Source organism: Eumetopias jubatus, unplaced genomic scaffold, assembly GCF_037043125.1.
Source record: "Eumetopias jubatus isolate StellerSeaLion01/CBP00866 unplaced genomic scaffold, mEumJub1_p1.0 scaffold_3, whole genome shotgun sequence".
Classification (NCBI taxonomy): domain Eukaryota; kingdom Metazoa; phylum Chordata; class Mammalia; order Carnivora; family Otariidae; genus Eumetopias; species Eumetopias jubatus.
In genome coordinates, this window is record NW_028274809.1 from 39,322,201 (window position 1) to 39,339,785 (window position 17,585).

The 17,585-nt window shown below is 39.4% G+C and overlaps 1 protein-coding gene and 1 long non-coding RNA gene across 2 annotated transcripts in view; one reads left to right on the top strand and one right to left on the bottom strand.

The window, feature by feature from the left end:
• The window catches only part of HECW2 (HECT, C2 and WW domain containing E3 ubiquitin protein ligase 2), a 215,578-nt gene that overhangs the window by 182,437 nt on the left and 15,556 nt on the right, over positions 1-17,585 (top strand). The window contains exons 21-27 of the mRNA XM_028123706.2: positions 5,215-5,367; positions 7,077-7,175; positions 10,189-10,318; positions 11,484-11,630; positions 12,459-12,573; positions 15,605-15,690; positions 16,663-16,775. Of these exons, the coding sequence (XP_027979507.1) occupies positions 5,215-5,367; positions 7,077-7,175; positions 10,189-10,318; positions 11,484-11,630; positions 12,459-12,573; positions 15,605-15,690; positions 16,663-16,775 (843 nt within the window). The remainder of the gene's footprint in view (positions 1-5,214; positions 5,368-7,076; positions 7,176-10,188; positions 10,319-11,483; positions 11,631-12,458; positions 12,574-15,604; positions 15,691-16,662; positions 16,776-17,585) is intronic.
• Positions 2,232-12,630, bottom strand: LOC148164687 (uncharacterized). Its single transcript, XR_015767854.1, has 3 exons — positions 12,400-12,630; positions 9,869-9,948; positions 2,232-2,535 (listed from the first exon to the last, which is right to left on the bottom strand). It is a non-coding gene; the product is annotated as an uncharacterized LOC148164687 (long non-coding RNA).

The following is a 17,585-nucleotide window of genomic DNA, read 5'->3' on the forward strand; positions in this document are numbered from 1 at the left end:
GGGGTTCTGAGCTTGACCATTTATTCCTCAGAAGTCTATAAAGCTTCAAGTGAAACTTTCTGGTGCTGCTTGTTTTTTTCCAAAAAGAGACATTTGCAGGATAACCTCAATAACCCAAACCTTGCTGAAGGGTGCTTCTGTATCTAGACTTGAGCTTGACATCACCAGGTAAAACTTTATTTGTCATATTAATGGCTTGCAAAATTCCTTACTCACCCAGCAGGCCTTCTTAAGTGGCTCAGGATCTAATGCCTCGCTGCTATAAATATTTGAGGCTGAATCAGAAGATGAGTAGGTAGGCCATGTGTGCCTGAACCAACTAGTAAGAAAGCTAAGTTTTTTTCTGTCTTCCAGAAAACTTGTAGGAAATGACGGTATGACTTCCTAGTGCCTTCATCTTCTTTCCTTCAATAGTCTACTTCCATTGGAATATTGTTTTCAGTGATTTTTAGTTGAAAATAAAGAACAAGAGGATAAAATGATAGAATTATTTTATCAAGTACTGGATACTGCTGACCACTTGGGTGCTGGTGGCTCAGCAATGTGATGGTTGCTTAAAATGCTTTATCAGCTCTTCATGGGCTCAAAACTCCACTGCCACCCAAAAGACATCTGTGCTTATTCCGAAATGCCCTCAGATGCAGCTGTCGTGTGGCCACACACCCGTTGTCCAGAGTTTCTGTACTTCCGTGCCAGGCCTCTAGCTGTGGAACCAACCTAACTGGCCAAACAGGAATGTAACACATGATCCCCGTGATCTGAGTCATATTAACTATTTATATGGATGAGGTTCATAAGACATTATTACAGGAAGCTCATGTACCAGGTACCCTGCCAGAACATGTCTTCCTGAAGTAGGTGGACATATGTAATTTGTAATCCACAACCCGGTCTCAGATATGCATTCCAAGCTTTGGATTATAATCAAATCAAACTTGAAAAATGGTCTTGGCTTTACACTGGCTCTCTCAGTGCTGTTAGAGTTAAAAAAAAAACAAAAAAACAAAACAAAAAAAAACAGCAGATAAAAACCTGACCAGTTAGAGAAGATCCATTTTCCTCCTTGAGGAACTGTTACTAGCTTTGTTCTCTCTTGGGGGAAAAAGGGAGTTTTACTTTTCAATTTAACACTTCAGGGAACATTCGTCTTATCTTTACCCAGAATCAGCTATTATCATAAACAAAGAACAAATCGGCGAGATCCATCTTTGTTGTTTTAACAACTTTACTGTATTAGAAGATATGAGACTGGAAAGGACAAGACCAGGCTTTCTAAGTATAACTGAGCTGAGTGAATCCTGACACTATGTACAAACTGAGTTGTCTTTTAGGGATTGGCATGACCTACTAATGTCATTGAATCAATATAGCACCTGAAGGCGAGCTTGTGCGAAATTATTCTCTCTGCTAGATGTCAAATAACAATGTAAATTATGTTGATTTTCTTTAGAGAGCATCAGAGAGTTCCACTCATGGATTCAATAACAGATATTGAGCCCCTGTGATGTATCAGGCTAAAGTACTTGGGATACAGTGGGGCCTGGGTGGCTCAGTTGGTTAAGCGTCTGCCTTCAGCTCAGGTCATGATCCCAGGGTCCTGGGATCCAGCCTTGCATCCAGCTCCCTGCTCAGCGGGAAGCCCGCTTCTCCCTCTCCCACTCCCCCTGCTTGTGTTCCCTCTCTCGCTGTGTCTCTCTCTGTCAAATAAATAAATAAAATCTTAAAAAAAAACCAAACACCCAGCTCATGTTTCAGCTGTGACCCTTATCAGTTGTGTGCCTTGATTGTGTCTGAAAGCCCCTGCAGGCCAGGGACCACTGCAGACCAGAGCTCACTCACAGTCTCCTACTTAGTAGTTGTGACCATTCTTTTTTTTTTTTTTTAATCTTTTTTATTGTTATGTTAATCACCGTACATTACATCATTAGTAGTTGTGACCATTCTTAAGGTTGCGTACACCCTAGGATATCTGTGGTAATTGCATTGCCTTGAAAGGATCTTCACTAAAGAGGAGGATTTATAGTAAGCCAGGTATTTTAATAAAGTAGCATTTTCCTCCTACTTTCTTCTATCCTACTTTGGCAAACTTTTTCTGTGAAGCGCCAGATAGGAAATATTTTAGGCTTTTCAGGCAATACATTTCCTGTTATACTTCCTCAGTTCTGCCACTGGAGCAGGAAAGTAGCCACAGACAACATGTCAACAAATAGGCATGGTTGCGTTTCAATAAAACTTTATTTACAAAGCCAGGGGATGGGCCACATTTGGCCCACAGGCCATAGTTTGCTGACCCCTGCTATATAGGCAACATTTTTATCAGTCTTGATAACATTTAAAATGTACTGACCAGTAGGCCATAAGGAATAATGAGCATTAAACATGGGGTCAGGAAACCTGTGTCAAGGCCTAGAGTCTCCCCTGCAGCTTTCTTTTGATCCAAGTCCATGATTTCCTTCAGCCTCAGTCTTCTCTTCAATAAAATGAGTGGATGGACAAAATAACTTCTAAGATGCCTTTAACTGGCATTCTCTGTTTCTGGAAAGACACAGGAGTCTGCTGATGAAATTCACCATCAATAGTAAATTTAGAGAGATGTTTTGCATCCATGGGGATCTGGGTAGACTGGAACGTGGACAACATTTCACAAAGTGAAACTCAGTAGGAAGAATTATAAAGTCTAGTACGTAGGTTCTAAAAAGATACAGACATGCAGACAGGATGCAAGAGTCTTGGGGGCGGGGGTGAAGCAGCGCAGGTGAAAGGTTTGAGCTGATGACTAGCTCACTGTGAGTCAACAAAGTGGCCGCCCCACAAGGCAAGGTAGCTTTCGGCTGCATTAGTAGAGAAGAGTGCCTAGCAAGAGAAGACAAGAGCTCTTTCTAAGCCCTGTGCTGACAAGACCGCACCTGAAGTGTTGTGATCAGTATTAGACACCACCCTTTAGATCAGACTTTGACACCCTGGAGAGCGTCCAGAGCAGAGGGCCAAGGTGGCGAGGGAATTCTCAGCCCTTCCGTGAGAGGAGATTGAAAGACGTGGCAGTGTTTAGGAGTGCGGGAGGGTGCAGAGACCAGGGATACCAAAACTGCTTAACTTTGAGTTGCTATAGAAAATTACTATTCAAAAAATTTTGTATCTTTACATCTAGATCAGTACTCAAAACATAATAGGCACTCAAATATTTGTGGCAAGAACACCTCAAGTATGTGAAGAATGTTCAAGTGGAAGAAATATTCTACTTGTTCTTGGTGGCCAGAAGTAGGACTGTGGGAGGAAGCCCCAGGCAACTGCCCTGGTCTCGGCATGCAGAGGGGGCAGCCTGCATCCTTGTGCCTGGGAAGCAGCCCCTGTGCTGCTTCGGGAGGCCCCAGGGTAATCGTAGCATCGTCTCAAAGGCCGGTGGTCACCTGGTAGCCACGGCTATATTCAGCTGCCGGAAGACAGCACTTCCGTCATGTCACCTTAAGGCCTCGTTGGTCCTGAGAGTGTGCTGTGTTTGCATTTTTCTGCACACATAGGTTTCCTGTCTACACGCATATTTCCCACAGTGCAGTGAGGACTGGAGATGTGTGAGATGATTTTAGCTATTACGCAAACTGACATTTTAAAATATTTACATGTTTCTTTCAATGTGTATTGGAAAAAAATAAAGCTAGCACATCCTAATTTCATAAACAGTATGTAAGAACAGGCTACATTGGAAAGTCAAGTAAATTTAAAGTTGACTTAATGAAAAGTATTAAGTATATAGCAGTACCTCTATGTTCAGACACAGCAAAAATGTACAAAGTAGAATGTGAATAGTAGAAGTATGCTCCAAGTAAATCCTGTTGAGCCCTCAACTAAGACCTATAAAAGCCATTTTATCTTTTTTACTAATATCCCATCCCTTTCTTCCACTTCTAATAAGGTAATTTTTCTGTATCACACAGTCTCATCACTGGACAAGGCTCAGATGATTTTTCTTTCTTTTTCATTAAAAAAAAATATGCAGTAATGCCCATGGAGAAGATCCATAAGAGAAAAAAAAATACAGCGAACAAAAGTCTAATAAAATCCCACCAGCCAGCTTCCCATTGCTTTTGCTCCCCTCCAGCGTTCCCCTCCTGTCTTGGAACCCTTGTGTCACCTTGTCATCATGGGATAGATGGACTTCATAGTTTTCATTTTAAATTTAGCGTATCAGATCGCTTTATTGCAAACTCCTCTTTGCTGCGTGTTTCCTCTCAGCATTGTTGGCCACTTGTCATTCCTCAAGGCGAACGCCATCATTTCTCACACTTCGCTTTGACCCTGATGTCTTTGTGAGTTAAATGGAATTTACACTGTAGTTCAGGTGCTAGAGTTTCAGCCTCTTCTCCAAATACCTTTAGGAAGCTTTTAGACGCCCTCCTTTTACTTGTCTATAATTTTCCTTGGTGTTTTATAATTTAAAGTTTTCGCTTGAACCCTATCATTCTACTTTCTTTTTTTTTTTTTCTTTTTGCCTCTGATCTCCCTAGGGGATCTTGTATCTGTCCTGTCCTCTCACCAATTCACGAATGTCTCTTTCTTCCCCCATTTCAGAATGTTTCAGAAACCCATAAAGACTCCATGTCCCATGGATGTAGGTAGCTGATACTCTGTGGTTTTACCCTGTTTAAATAAAGTATTCCCAATGTACTCCTTTCCCCATTACCTCATTCCAGACATTGAAAATATTTACCTTTTTATATGTACATTCCTACAAGCAAATTATTGACATATTGCCTATTTTATCCATTACCTGATGTGTAGCTTTAGTTTTGGGTAAGCTTCATGTAAATGTCCATTTCGCTATTCTGGGTCAAGACATGGATGCAATCAGGACTCATGATCGTCCGATTTATTCTGGATAGTCCAGATATGTGGGCAATTAGACTTGTAATGAGTGTTCTATAGAAAGTTGGGCTCGGGGGGCTGCTGGGTGGCTCAGTTGGCTAAGTGTCCAACTCTTTGATTTCAGCTCAGGTCATGATCTCAGGGTTGTGAGATCAAGCCCTACTGCGGGCTCTCAGTGGGAAGTCAGCTTGAGATTCTCTCTCTCCCTCTCCTTCTGCCCCTCCCCTTGCTCACACTCTGTCTCTCTCAAATAAATAAATAAATCTTAAAAAAAAAGTCGAACTCTGTAGAAAATGTGCCCAATATATAGAAAAAAATAATAACTGTTTATTCTTTTTGTGATTTTTTTTAAAGGCTGGATTACAGTGGACCTTCCAGAGAGTTTTTCTTCCTCGTATCCAGAGAACTCTTTAACCCATATTATGGCTTATTTGAATATTCGGCCAATGATACATACACAGTACAAATAAGCCCCATGTCTGCTTTTGTAGACAATCACCATGAGTGGTAAGTATTTTTTCCCCAACACTTTTCTTCAGTTGACTTTCTGTGATACTAGTTTTTATAGGAACCCAGATTTCTTTTAACACTTTTTTCCTTGGAGAAAATCATATTTTCAGTTTCATTTGACTCTTACTTTTGTTGTCAAATTTAAATATATGGACATTCTCCAAGCTAGGAATAGATCATATTCCAAAAGACCAATTTCAAGTGAAATGGGTAGAATTCAAAATATTTTCCCCATTGAAAGAAAGTTCCAGATGATATTAGGTTCCTGGCAAAATCCCTAGATCCCTCTCTACACCTTTGGGCACCCCTGAACTCTGAGGTGGGGTGGGAGGTGGGGCAGAGCAGCTGGGACGCTGGCTGAGGGTGATGATGGTATTCTAGTAGGAGGGAGTGGAGAGTGGTGTGCCCTGGAGGAATTGATGGTAGATTAGAACTCCGGCAGAAGGACATGGGCATGGAGCCACAGCAGTGGTGCTGACCCTATTAGCCACTGAAGTTTGTCGCCAGGGATTGCCCCTTTCCTAATTTTTCACACAAAATTATCAAGGAAAACTGGTATAGGATTCCCTTCTGGGAATTATTTATTCTGAAAATCCAAAATTGCACTCTTTCCAAACATCCTTACATTTTTTTAAATCCCTGCACTTATACATGTTAAATATCTTTATAACCCCTGTTTGCTGTTTTTCTGCTTATTTTCACTAATAGTAACAACAAAAAAAGAACATAAGCAGAACTCATGGAAAAAGTTTCTTTGGGTCATGAAGGTTAATATTGGTGGGTGGAAGGCATTAACTTTTAGGACTTATTCTTCAAATCAAGTCCATGTAGCCACAATTCGGACTCCTCTTAACTGTACCTATTGCAGTTGTGCTAAGTTTGGTAGAAAAAAAGAAAAAGCTGCTGGACATGAATCTTAAAATGGCTGCCTAATACTAAAATTACAAATGGACTGTATGAATCCCAGCACGGATTTACACTTTTGGAAGGCATCAGACTTTCACAGAGGTAGAAACTGCAGTATTTTTGAAAGGGAAAATAAGTGTACCTCTCAGCAAATCCAGTCATGACTGATATATTTAGTAAAGTTTCCAAAGTGATTCAGAATAGAATTGAGCCTTCAAATTTTAGAGAACCAAATGTCCCATGAGGAAACTCCCCCATGTTCACAATGCATAATTCTTGGATAGTGACTATCATCAGTGGTGGGGTTTGAGAGAGAATAGAGATAGGAACTGTCTCACTCTGAGACTGGGCTTTTCCTCAAAAGGGGATTGCTACTGGGTTTGTATTAGAGAAATCCTGCTAATATTCATGCAAACAAACTAGAAGGGGACAGCGTTTTCCCTACCACCACCGGTTTCATTCTGTCATCTTTTAAAAGTGGCTTGGGGAAATTTTACAGGCATGCTCACGGGGAATTCATGTTGTCCGTGTGGGGTGCTCTATGGTGGATATTATTAACATGAGGGGAAGGTGGAGCAGTATCTCTCTAAATATCAGAGTGAAACAGATTTTTAAGTAGATATGAATATTGGCCTAATGAAGACACAGGTTACAATGCACTCAAACTCTCATGGACCTAGTAAGGAATCAGTCTTGGACAAACTTAGATGATTAGAGCTAGACTGCATTCTAGAAAGCAAATAGAACCATTTAGAAACTGCTCCCTGACGTGTAAGCTGTCTTGTGCTTTTCCTTCACAGGTTCCGGTTCAGTGGTAGGATTCTTGGTCTTGCACTCATACACCAGTATTTGTTGGATGCCTTCTTCACACGGCCCTTTTATAAAGCTCTTCTCAGAATGTAAGACTATTTTTATTGCTTGTGTAATTAGCATGTAAAAATGTAATATTTTTTTTATCAAAAAGAACCTTTTGTCAATGTCATTTATCTACTTAGGTTTCTGAAACTAATACAATTTCAAATATGGTTACTATGTTTTTCCTGATCCTTTACTTCTGTCTTGCCCCTAAAGTCTTAGTTTTGCTTTATTCCGGAAAATTTATTCTCATTTGTTGCAACACATGTTTCTTCAAAACAATTGTACTTCAAATACGGTACTAGAATTCCTGTGGTATTAATGCTGATTATTAATAGAATAGTTGTGGGTTAGTCTTGGTGACTCATGGCCCCCTATCCTTTATGAGAAGCATTTTATATTTTGCTTTATGTAGACTTCAACTGCTTACTCTTGGTTCAAGTTTTCATTCTCCTTTGTTTTGTTTTTTGTCTTATTTTTTGTTTGTTTGTTAGAGGTGCACCGTCCCATATTTTTCTTGAGACCTCCCTATATGCAAGACAGTAATTTAGTATGGCAGATAAAAATTTAGCATTCACAGAACTTTTTCTTCATTGTTAGCACAATGAAAGATTGCAATTATTATAAAATGTAGAGCAAACAGTTTCTGTCCTATAATCAGTAGTCATTTACAGGGCTGAACAGGAGAAGGCAACTGTCTGATAGGGGAGTAGTAGCTCAGACTTGCAGTGAGGAAGCACAGAATGATGGCTGATTTCAGTCCAGCTTATTCCCTGACCAAGGCCAGGTACCTGCTTTCTGTAAAATGGAAGCCTAGACTTCAAATGAAAACAAAGTATTTCTAATGGGTTCTTAAGAGGTTCAGTAAGAAGACTTGCTTTCCTCCCTTTTGGTGTCTGAGCAGATGAAACCTTGGGCAACTGGGCACCGTCCATCTGCCTCTCTGGTTCCGCTGGTCCCATTTTGCCTCTTCCCATTTCACTGCCTTCTCTCATCTTCTCCTATAAGCTTCCTGAAAGAGTAGTCTGTGCCGACGTGCCCTCAGCACACTTTAGCCTGGCTTCCTTCCCACCAGTAACCTATAGAAGCTTTTAAAGAATATCTTTTAGTCCTTTCTTACCGGACCATTCTGCTGCTTCGGATACTGTTGACTGCCCCAGTCCCCAGCCCTATGCATTTACTTTGAGTCTTTCCTCCACTGGTGTCCCTGGAAATGCAACTTCTCCCGTGTGCCTAGTCATGGGAGATACTGGCACAGTTCATGGTGCCGGTATCCCAGGTCACTGGTCAGAAATCGGGAGTCACCCTCAAACAGAGATGGCAAATACACAGCACCTAGTCTACTCTTACTTACCTCCCACTCCATTGCCATGGTGTAGTTCACAAATCATTTATGGTCCTTTTTCCCACTGAACTCGTTGTGGCCTCAGGGAGTTTTTCAACTTACAGCCCTCGAGACTGGCAATTAATCAGAGTTGGCTTGCAACATGAGTTCATTTGCCACCCCATTTTGATATCCTTCTTTATGCCCCCAATAAAACCATTTACTAATGCCCACGTTTACCTCCTAAATAAGTCTCAAGTGCATCTTCTCCTGTCCACCCTTAATAGCTGTGCCCTTAATATGAAACTTACTTTATTTTGGCCAGATTACTATAGTGGTCTACTAATTGTCTCCACCATCTAATGATAACCACCCCTCCCCCCATTTTAAGTAATCCTCTATACTCTGACTTCCAGAAAGAACAATTCAAAATCACATCTCACATCTGATCATGTCATTTCCTGTCCTAAAATCTTTCGGTAGTTCTGAAGCACCAAGATCCTTAAAATGATATTCAAAGCCTGGTCCCAGCGACCTTCCTAGCCTTTTCTGGACGTTATGCCTTGCAGTTAACTCTTGAATCCTACCAGTGTGCTTGAGTATTCTCATACTCCATGCCCTTGTGCTTTGTTCGTGTTTGTCTCTCCTTCTCCCTTCTTTCTGTTTCCCCTTCTCCTCCTCTTCATTCATTTCCCTTTACCTCTCTAGATTTTAAAGAGCCTACAAATTTTGATGTAGGTATTATCTACTCCAGAAAGGTTTCCCTGAATTGCCAAGTTGAAGTTAACATCCTGCATTCTTGCTGTGAGAGCTCCCTGTATCTACCTTATATGTTTTTTTTTAATTGGAATGTAACATACATATAAAAAATACACAAATTATAAGTGTTACCCATCCTAGGCTATCACCATCACCTTGTATTAGTTTGCCTATTTTTGTGCCTGTCTCCCCAACTAGACCACTAGCTCCTTGAGGGCAGTAACTGTTTATCAAGTAGCTGTTAAGATGTCTGGCACATACTAATAAATGTTTAGACAGAACCAAACAAAATGACCTTTGAAATTGGGCTGATGGGAGCAAATCAATTGTTACCACCTTAAGATAGGGCCATACAATAGTAACTCCACCTTATGTAGACCTCTCTCCATGATAAAAAAAAAAAAAAATAGAAGTATTGAAAACCATTATAATTGTAGAGAGATTCTGTGGCTTTCTGTTTTTAGAAACATGGAAAGAATAAGGACCAAAAAGAAAAAAGGAGATGCATGTGAATGTGGATCACAGAACCTAGTCTTTGAGAAAAAATAAAAAAGTTAAAATATAGTATAGAAACATAAAAAAGTTTCAGATTAGGAGAACGATGTTTTAAGGTAGTATAACATAGCCAAAATAATAGGGGACTCAAGTTGTCACCTGAGTTCCAGTTCCTGCTCTGGCATTAATCATGGATGACTGGGCAAGTGGCAGCCACTCTTTGCACCCCAGTTCTGTGTCTGTAAAAGAAAGTATAGGCTGGTTGATTTAAGGCATTTTATGTATCCAGATTTTTAAATCTTATACCAGATTTCTGAATTATTTCACTAGTTTGGTTACTGAATTTGACTAAGAACATTCCAGGAATCACTGTCTACTTAGATGATCTTGTATTTAATTTTTAGTATCTTTCCTTGTGTCTTTGGAGTTTTGCTAAGAGTCATACCTACACATTTGTTTCTATCTGTTTGTCATCTTAGTCTGTGTGACCTGAGTGATCTAGAATACCTTGACGAAGAGTTCCACCAGAGCCTGCAGTGGATGAAAGACAATGACATCCATGACATCTTGGACCTTACATTCACTGTGAACGAAGAAGTTTTTGGGCAGGTCTGTGTATGTAACTCACTGGTGACTAAATGTGGTAATTAAAGACTATTGGTTGGTGAAGAATTAATACTCCATATGACTTCCTCTGGAGGAGCACTAGATCTTTTTTCAAGGAGAAAAACAAACTGGATTAATCAGTGGTCAGTTTTAAAATGAAGGCTAACATCATACACTTACTTATTGGTGGCTTGTTGGGTGGTTTCAACCCAGGTTTACATACAGTTACAATAATTTTGGTTACAAAGATTATTTTAATGCCAACTGCAGACTAAAGTGTTCTAATTTACAGATTGTGGTAACTGTGTGTTACAAGCTATATAACTATTTCTGTGTCATAAGCAATCTTCTTTTTATTTCCAACTAAATTATCCACATAAGATATTAGAATTGCCTTGTATAAAATATAACTTTTAAAAGTCCATGCTACCCCAGAGTTGAATATTAAATTATTTAATTGACATTTGCACTTAACTGTCATTCATATTTAAGAATGGAAATTGATTGTTTTGAAGCTGACGGAAGGTAAGTAATGTTTTGGTGAAGGTCTGAAACCATACTGGCTTTTTCCAAAGTTGGTGGAAGAGTTGGTTAGAAGATTTCTTTCAGAAATTGTATACTGGTTCATAAGAAATATTCTTATTTAGACATTAATATTTGGCCGGTCTTCTAAATTTTGTGTTTTGGAAGAGAAGTTCTCAATTTAACATTCAATTGAATGTAATTCTGCTTCATTAAAGTAAATCTTTACTTAAATATTGGCTTTCTATATATAGTTGATTCTGAACCCTAACAGAATTTGTGAAAATATGTTTTTGCCAAACATTCAAATAGCAGTGGGCCAGAATCTGGAGCCAGTTTATTTTCATTTAGAAGATTTTTAGTCAGGATTTAAAACTTAACCTTCAGCACTTGCGATATATAGATTTTTAACCACTGAGGCTTTCAGACATCAGCTCATGCCTAGTTTTTCGGCTTCCACAGGAAGCATCGGTGTGTGCCTGGGCTTCCTGTGGCTCCATGGGGTGCCTTCCCCTGCTGTTTATGGGATGTGCCCGGGGCCAAGGCAGCGACAAGAACCTAGATGGCTGATTTCGGCTCACTGGGAGCAGTGTTCTTATCTCATCAAGAATGTTGCTTTATGTTGTCTTTTTTTTTTAAATCTCAGATTACCGAACGAGAATTAAAACCAGGGGGTGCCAATATCCCGGTCACAGAGAAGAACAAGAAGGAGTACATCGAGAGGATGGTGAAATGGAGGATTGAAAGGGGCGTCGTACAGCAAACAGAGAGCTTAGTGCGCGGCTTCTATGAGGTAAAGACAGCGGGAGTAGGGTTTTGCAGACTGATCTCTGTGATACCACAGTCCATGTGACTGTACTCTGTATGCAATATTTCCCTTTTTCTTTTGTTGGATTTGCTATTGCTCTTTCAATTTAAAAACTCCAATATATTTTTTATATGTTTCAAGAACACAAAAAAGGCTTAATGCTCTGTTATAAGAGATCACTGAAATAAAATGATCTGAATTCAATTAGCATTTCACGACTTAAGGACCACTAATAACATTTAAGTCATACATCTTACTCATGCTTAGATACGGGTAATCACATCTCATGCTTGATATGTGAAATGATTGTATCTGAGGGTTCAAGTAAGTTCTTACAAATACTCCATGTGACTTCCTCTGGAGGAGCACTAGACTTTTTTTCAAGGAGAAAAACAAACTGGATTAATCAGTGGTCAGTTTTAAAATGAAAATTCTGTTGAGGAAAAGATTTCAGTCTTGTACTAAAAATACCTTATCTTTGTCAAGAGCTTTACAGTTTTCAAGTGCCTACACAGAGTGCTTCCAGAATATTCCTAAACCTCCTTGTGTCCTCTTTTTTTTTTTTTAAGATTTTTTATTTATTAATTTCAGACACAGAGATACAGAGAGCGAGAGAGCTTGAGCAGGGGGAGAGGCAGAGGGAGAGGGAGAAGCGGGCTCCATGCCGAGCCAGGAGCCTGATGTGGGGCTCGATCCCAGGACCCCGGGATCACGACCGTAGACGAAGGCAGATGCTCAACCATCTGAGGCTTACTTATATCTGAGATTTCTCCTGATTCATAAGCCATGCCCTGCATTCTTTTTATTCCACAGGTGGTGGATGCCAGGCTGGTGTCTGTTTTTGATGCAAGAGAACTGGAACTGGTCATCGCAGGCACAGCTGAAATCGACCTGAGTGACTGGAGAAACAACACGGAATATAGAGGAGGTGAGATGTGATTTAGAGATGGCTGGACTTTAAGTTTCATATTAAGGGAAGTCAGTGGTTAGCATTGCCAGTCTCTGAATCCAGGACAGGCAAAGCACTGTGGATTCTAATCATAGGTCTACTGCAGTCTCCTCTGAGACCGTGGGCAACATACATTCTCTTCTGTTCCTAGTTACCTCATCCATCAAGTGGAAGAAGGACTGTTTACACCTCATCTAAGAATGTCATAATTCCTAATTGTTGGTGAAGAAATGTGACCATAAGAACACTAATTAATTGTTTTATGGTGTTGTGAGTGAAGCCCTAAGGAGCTCACATCCAGCTAGTCAAACTCCACCTCTTCTACCTTCATTCTAAACCTTGAAGTCACACACCCTCTGAGCCTCCTAATGAGCAAACACAGTTTTCTACATTTCATTGAACTATTTCCAGCTATAATTCACTGTTGAGACACATAAATGGAATAAGACATGGTTCTCAAAATTCAAGATATTTATTGAAAAGGCCCTTCTAAATTCAAGCATTAAGTTCAACTGAAAAGGAAACTACTGTAAGATTACTTAAAACCTGGATTATATGACAATTCACCACATGGGAAGCTTTACATGCGGCATTTCTGTAGATCACTATAAATTTTCAATTAGTAATTGCCTTGAAGCCATTGGAATTTGATTGCTGAGTCAGTACACTTGGAAAGGGACCTGATGATGACCCAGAGTTAAAGTTTTTATTCCATAATTTTAAGCAAAGAAAGAATACATTTTCTGAAACTTATTGCAGGGTGATAGTTTTCAGAAAGTCATGACAAAGAGCGGTTGTGTTTTGTTTTGATTTTGGTTTTTGGTTTTTAACTCAACTCAGAATGTAAAAGGTTAGCAGTAGTTCTGAACTTGGGAGTGAAAAATACAAACTTTAAGTCACTGAATTAATCACTCAGCAGAATAAACTGAAAGCTAAACATATCTCCAGTTATCTGTACTTTGAAACAGAGATATTTTTTTATTTTAAAGATTTTATTTATTTATTTGACAGAGAGAGACACAGCGAGAGAGGGAACACAAGCAGAGGGAGTGGGAGAGGGAGAAGCGGGCTTCCCGCTGAGCAGGGAGCCCAATGCGGGGCTCGATCCCAGGACCCTGGGATCATGACCTGAGCCGAAGGCAGACGCTTAATGACTGAGCCACCCAGGCGCCCCTGAAACAGATTTTAAAACACTTTTTAAAGTGTAGAGTAGAATAAAAATACCTTAACATTTGCTAAATTGCTTTTGTTCTTGCCTTGGCTCTTCCAACTCATCGCTTGCCGTGGGCTGGCCTTGCTCCCCCATTTTCTCTGAAAGGCAGTATTAAATTGCAGTCTCTCTTGCTGCTATTTCTGTAACCAATTGCTGCAATGTGTCTTTTCCAGCTGGCCCCATGTATAATCCATATACAGCCTTGGTCATTATAACTTCGTTAACCAACTCTTTTTATGAACTAGAACACAGTTTCTCCAGCATGCTACAAAACTTGCATCTTACCATAAATGTCATTAGCTCTTCCGTGCCAGGAGAGTCTAATAGCAATGCTGTTAATCAAATCAGCCATTTTTGTATTTATATACTGTAAGCTTTTATTCACTGTATATGTCTAATCAAGTCCCTGTTTCCATGGTTATTGTAAATCTTGCCAAATGAAATCGTTGGGAAGACAGTGCTCCAGTGGGGGGGGGTGGGGGGTGGGCAGGGGAATGGGTGAGATACCCAGCTGTTTGCTAACCCAACTAGTTGGCACTGAATGAAGAGGCAGCTTTGCTGTCAATTGCCATATGTTCATAAAGCAGCTGTTTATAGAGAATATGAAGAGACATTTTCTGTCTTCCTCCTCCAAAAGGTTTGGCACAAACAGCAAAGGAGAAGCAGAAAGGGGCCCATTCATAAGGTCAGAAAAGCTATAAAGAGCCAATGTACTTATTTTATAGATGAGAAAACTATCTGCTCAGCACCAAATAGCTAGGCTCTGCCAGATGGACGTGGAGCCTATACATCACCATGTCCAATAGAAGTATGTTCACCCTTCACTTGGATCCCTTTCTTGTCCAAAGGTCACTCAGCATCACTGATCAAATGGTAAACAGTAAGGCAAAATTTCCGCCAAATTCTGCAGCCATGGAAACATGTGAGCAAAAATTCAAATTAAGATAGTTTTACCCACCTTTGCTTTGGACTTATTTCTGCTGACTTAGAATTAGAGTGGCTTTATCACATTGTGCATGTCAGTTAATTGGTTAGATCACTAATTGTGTCTTAATCCTCATCAGCCCTCTCTCTGAACTTAAATTTTCTTTGCTGAGAGATTTTGGAATCTACAATACTGCCTTAATCCACCCCGGGGATGATACTTTTGATATTTTATTAAATTCTACTAAAGTATGGAATAAAAATAACATTTAGGTTAATGATTATTTGGGATTTATTAGTTGAAGAAATTAATAAAATTACTTTTTTATTAATAAAGGATTTGATTTAAAAATATGAACATTATATGTAATTTTAAAATAGTTTGCAATTATGTATTTATTTGCATAATTATTTGATTAGTGTGTCTCTCCTTTACCAGAAGCCCTGCAAGGGTCTGTTTTCTTTGCCTCTGTTACCTCCAAGCTTACTACAGTGTTTGGCATAGTGATACTTGAAAATTATTTCTTAAATGAATGACCAAAAGAGTTAAGCATTTCCAGTAATAGCAGTTATCTTTTTTAGAAATGATGTGGTTAAAGTAACAACTTTGTTGGTCTTCTCTCCACTTGTTTCATTTACTGACCACTAAATGGAAACAGAGACCTCCTAGCTTCATTTAGTGTTGTTTTTGACTTTTGACACTCATGTGATCATATCTACAGTGTTATTTCTTAGTCTTAAATTATAAACAACCTTTAAAGAATCCAAGATGACGATTTATGTCTGGAGGTCTTTTGTTGACATGTCATGGTGTCATGTCATCCTAACACAGAAAAGTTAAAGTAATATGGGCTTTCCTGATTGGTTTGATAGGATATCATGACAATCATATTGTAATTCGGTGGTTCTGGGCTGCCGTGGAAAGATTCAACAATGAACAACGACTAAGGTTGTTACAGGTAAGATGCCACTAGTTAATCTTTTTAATGCATTAATATAATTATTGTTGGAATTGCATATTTTTTATAATTGCTAAGTACTCAGTAATTATACTCCATGCTTATCTGCAAATGGTGGATACATTATTTCAGACTCTTCTGATTGCATGGTTCTGTGGCTCCATCACTATGCAGAACATCCCTAACCAAGTCCAAGTATTTCATTAGAATTTTGAGGACATACCAACTCCAGTCCAAGAATCCCAAGAAAAACACCTGGCTTCAGGGCAGTTGGTCCCTTCAAGAAGAGATCCCAGGGCACTCTGCAGGGCAACATCCCTAGCAATAGAAAGAGGGCTTTCAATCCCTTAGGAAGTAACCAGGTCTTTGATAAAGAATCCTTTCTTTTCTTCCATCTAACTTTCCACAAACTTGAGATAACAATGAAGTTCAAGGACACAGGGAAAGCTAGCTCATTATTTTCTTGCAGTGTTTATAGTTATGTGGCAATTGCTGGTTTATTGCAGTCAAAGAAATATCAAACATGAGCAAGCCTTCTGTATACTTAGGCTCAGCCTTACAAGTAGACTGGGTCTTAGCTCCTTTGGATCAAGGATCTGGTCCTCAGATTTATTCACCTCAAGTTGATCGGGGACTGATGCTAAGTAGACTTAGGTTAATTGACGCTTTATTAATCTATAATAGGAAATATACCCAGTTTAGTCTTCTCAGCTGGTTAGCTGTACAAGATGCTACAAACCCTCTGCATCCCATTTCCCTTTTTAATGCACTGTCCTTCCTTAGCATTCCCCAGCTCTTTGTCCGAATTCCTGTGTTAGGTTATTCCACACCTAGAGTTTAACCTTCAGGCTTTCCCACCAGGGAGCAGCCTGTTGCTCTTCCCAAAGAGCTGTGCATGTGAATGATACCATGTGTTTCTTAGCAGCTAGTCTCTTGGTTTCACCATATCCTTCTGTTTTCTTGTGTTAATAGTTTGTCACAGGCACATCCAGCATTCCCTATGAAGGATTTGCTTCTCTCCGAGGGAGTAATGGCCCAAGAAGATTCTGTGTGGAGAAATGGGGGAAAATCACTGCTCTTCCCAGGTAAAATAAAAAACCACATTTCTTTACTGTCACTACAGTATTCTAGGGGAGACCTTTAACTTATGTATGTATTGATTAATTACTGTTTTCATGTTAAAAGTGGAAAAGAGCTTTTAGAATTAATTTATCTTTGATTACCTTTCTAATTACCTTTCTAAAAAAATCTTTGTGTCATACTTAAAATGCATATATACATATCTTTTTCTTCCTTTTTATTGAAGTAAAATTGACACATGCTGTTAAATTAGTTTCGGGTGTACAACATAATGATTTGACAAGTCTGTATGTTATGCTATGCTCACAAGTGTAGCTCCCATCTGTCCTGATACATTGCAATTACAGTATCATTCACTGTATTCCCTGTGCTGTGCCTTCTATTCCTATAACTTATTCTTTCAGCAACTGGAAGCCTGTGTCTCCCACTCCCCTTCACTCATTTTGACCATCCTCCATTCCCCCTCCCCTCTGGCAACCATAAGTTTGTTCTCTGTATTTATGAGTCTCTTTCTGCTTTTTGTTTATTCATTTGTTTTGTTTTTAGATTCCACATATGAGTGAAATCATAGGGTATTTGTCTTTCTCTGTCTGACTTATTTCACTTAACAGAACATACTCTAGCTCCATCCATGTTGGTTGCAAATGGTAAGATCTCATCCTTTTTATGGCTGTGTAGTAGTTGCGCACGGACGTGTGTCTGTCCGCGTGTGTGTGTGTATATCCTTTTGAATTAGTGTTTTCATTTTCTTTGGGTAAATACCCAGTAGTGAAATTACTGGATCATGTGGTATTTCTATTTTTAATTCTTTAAGG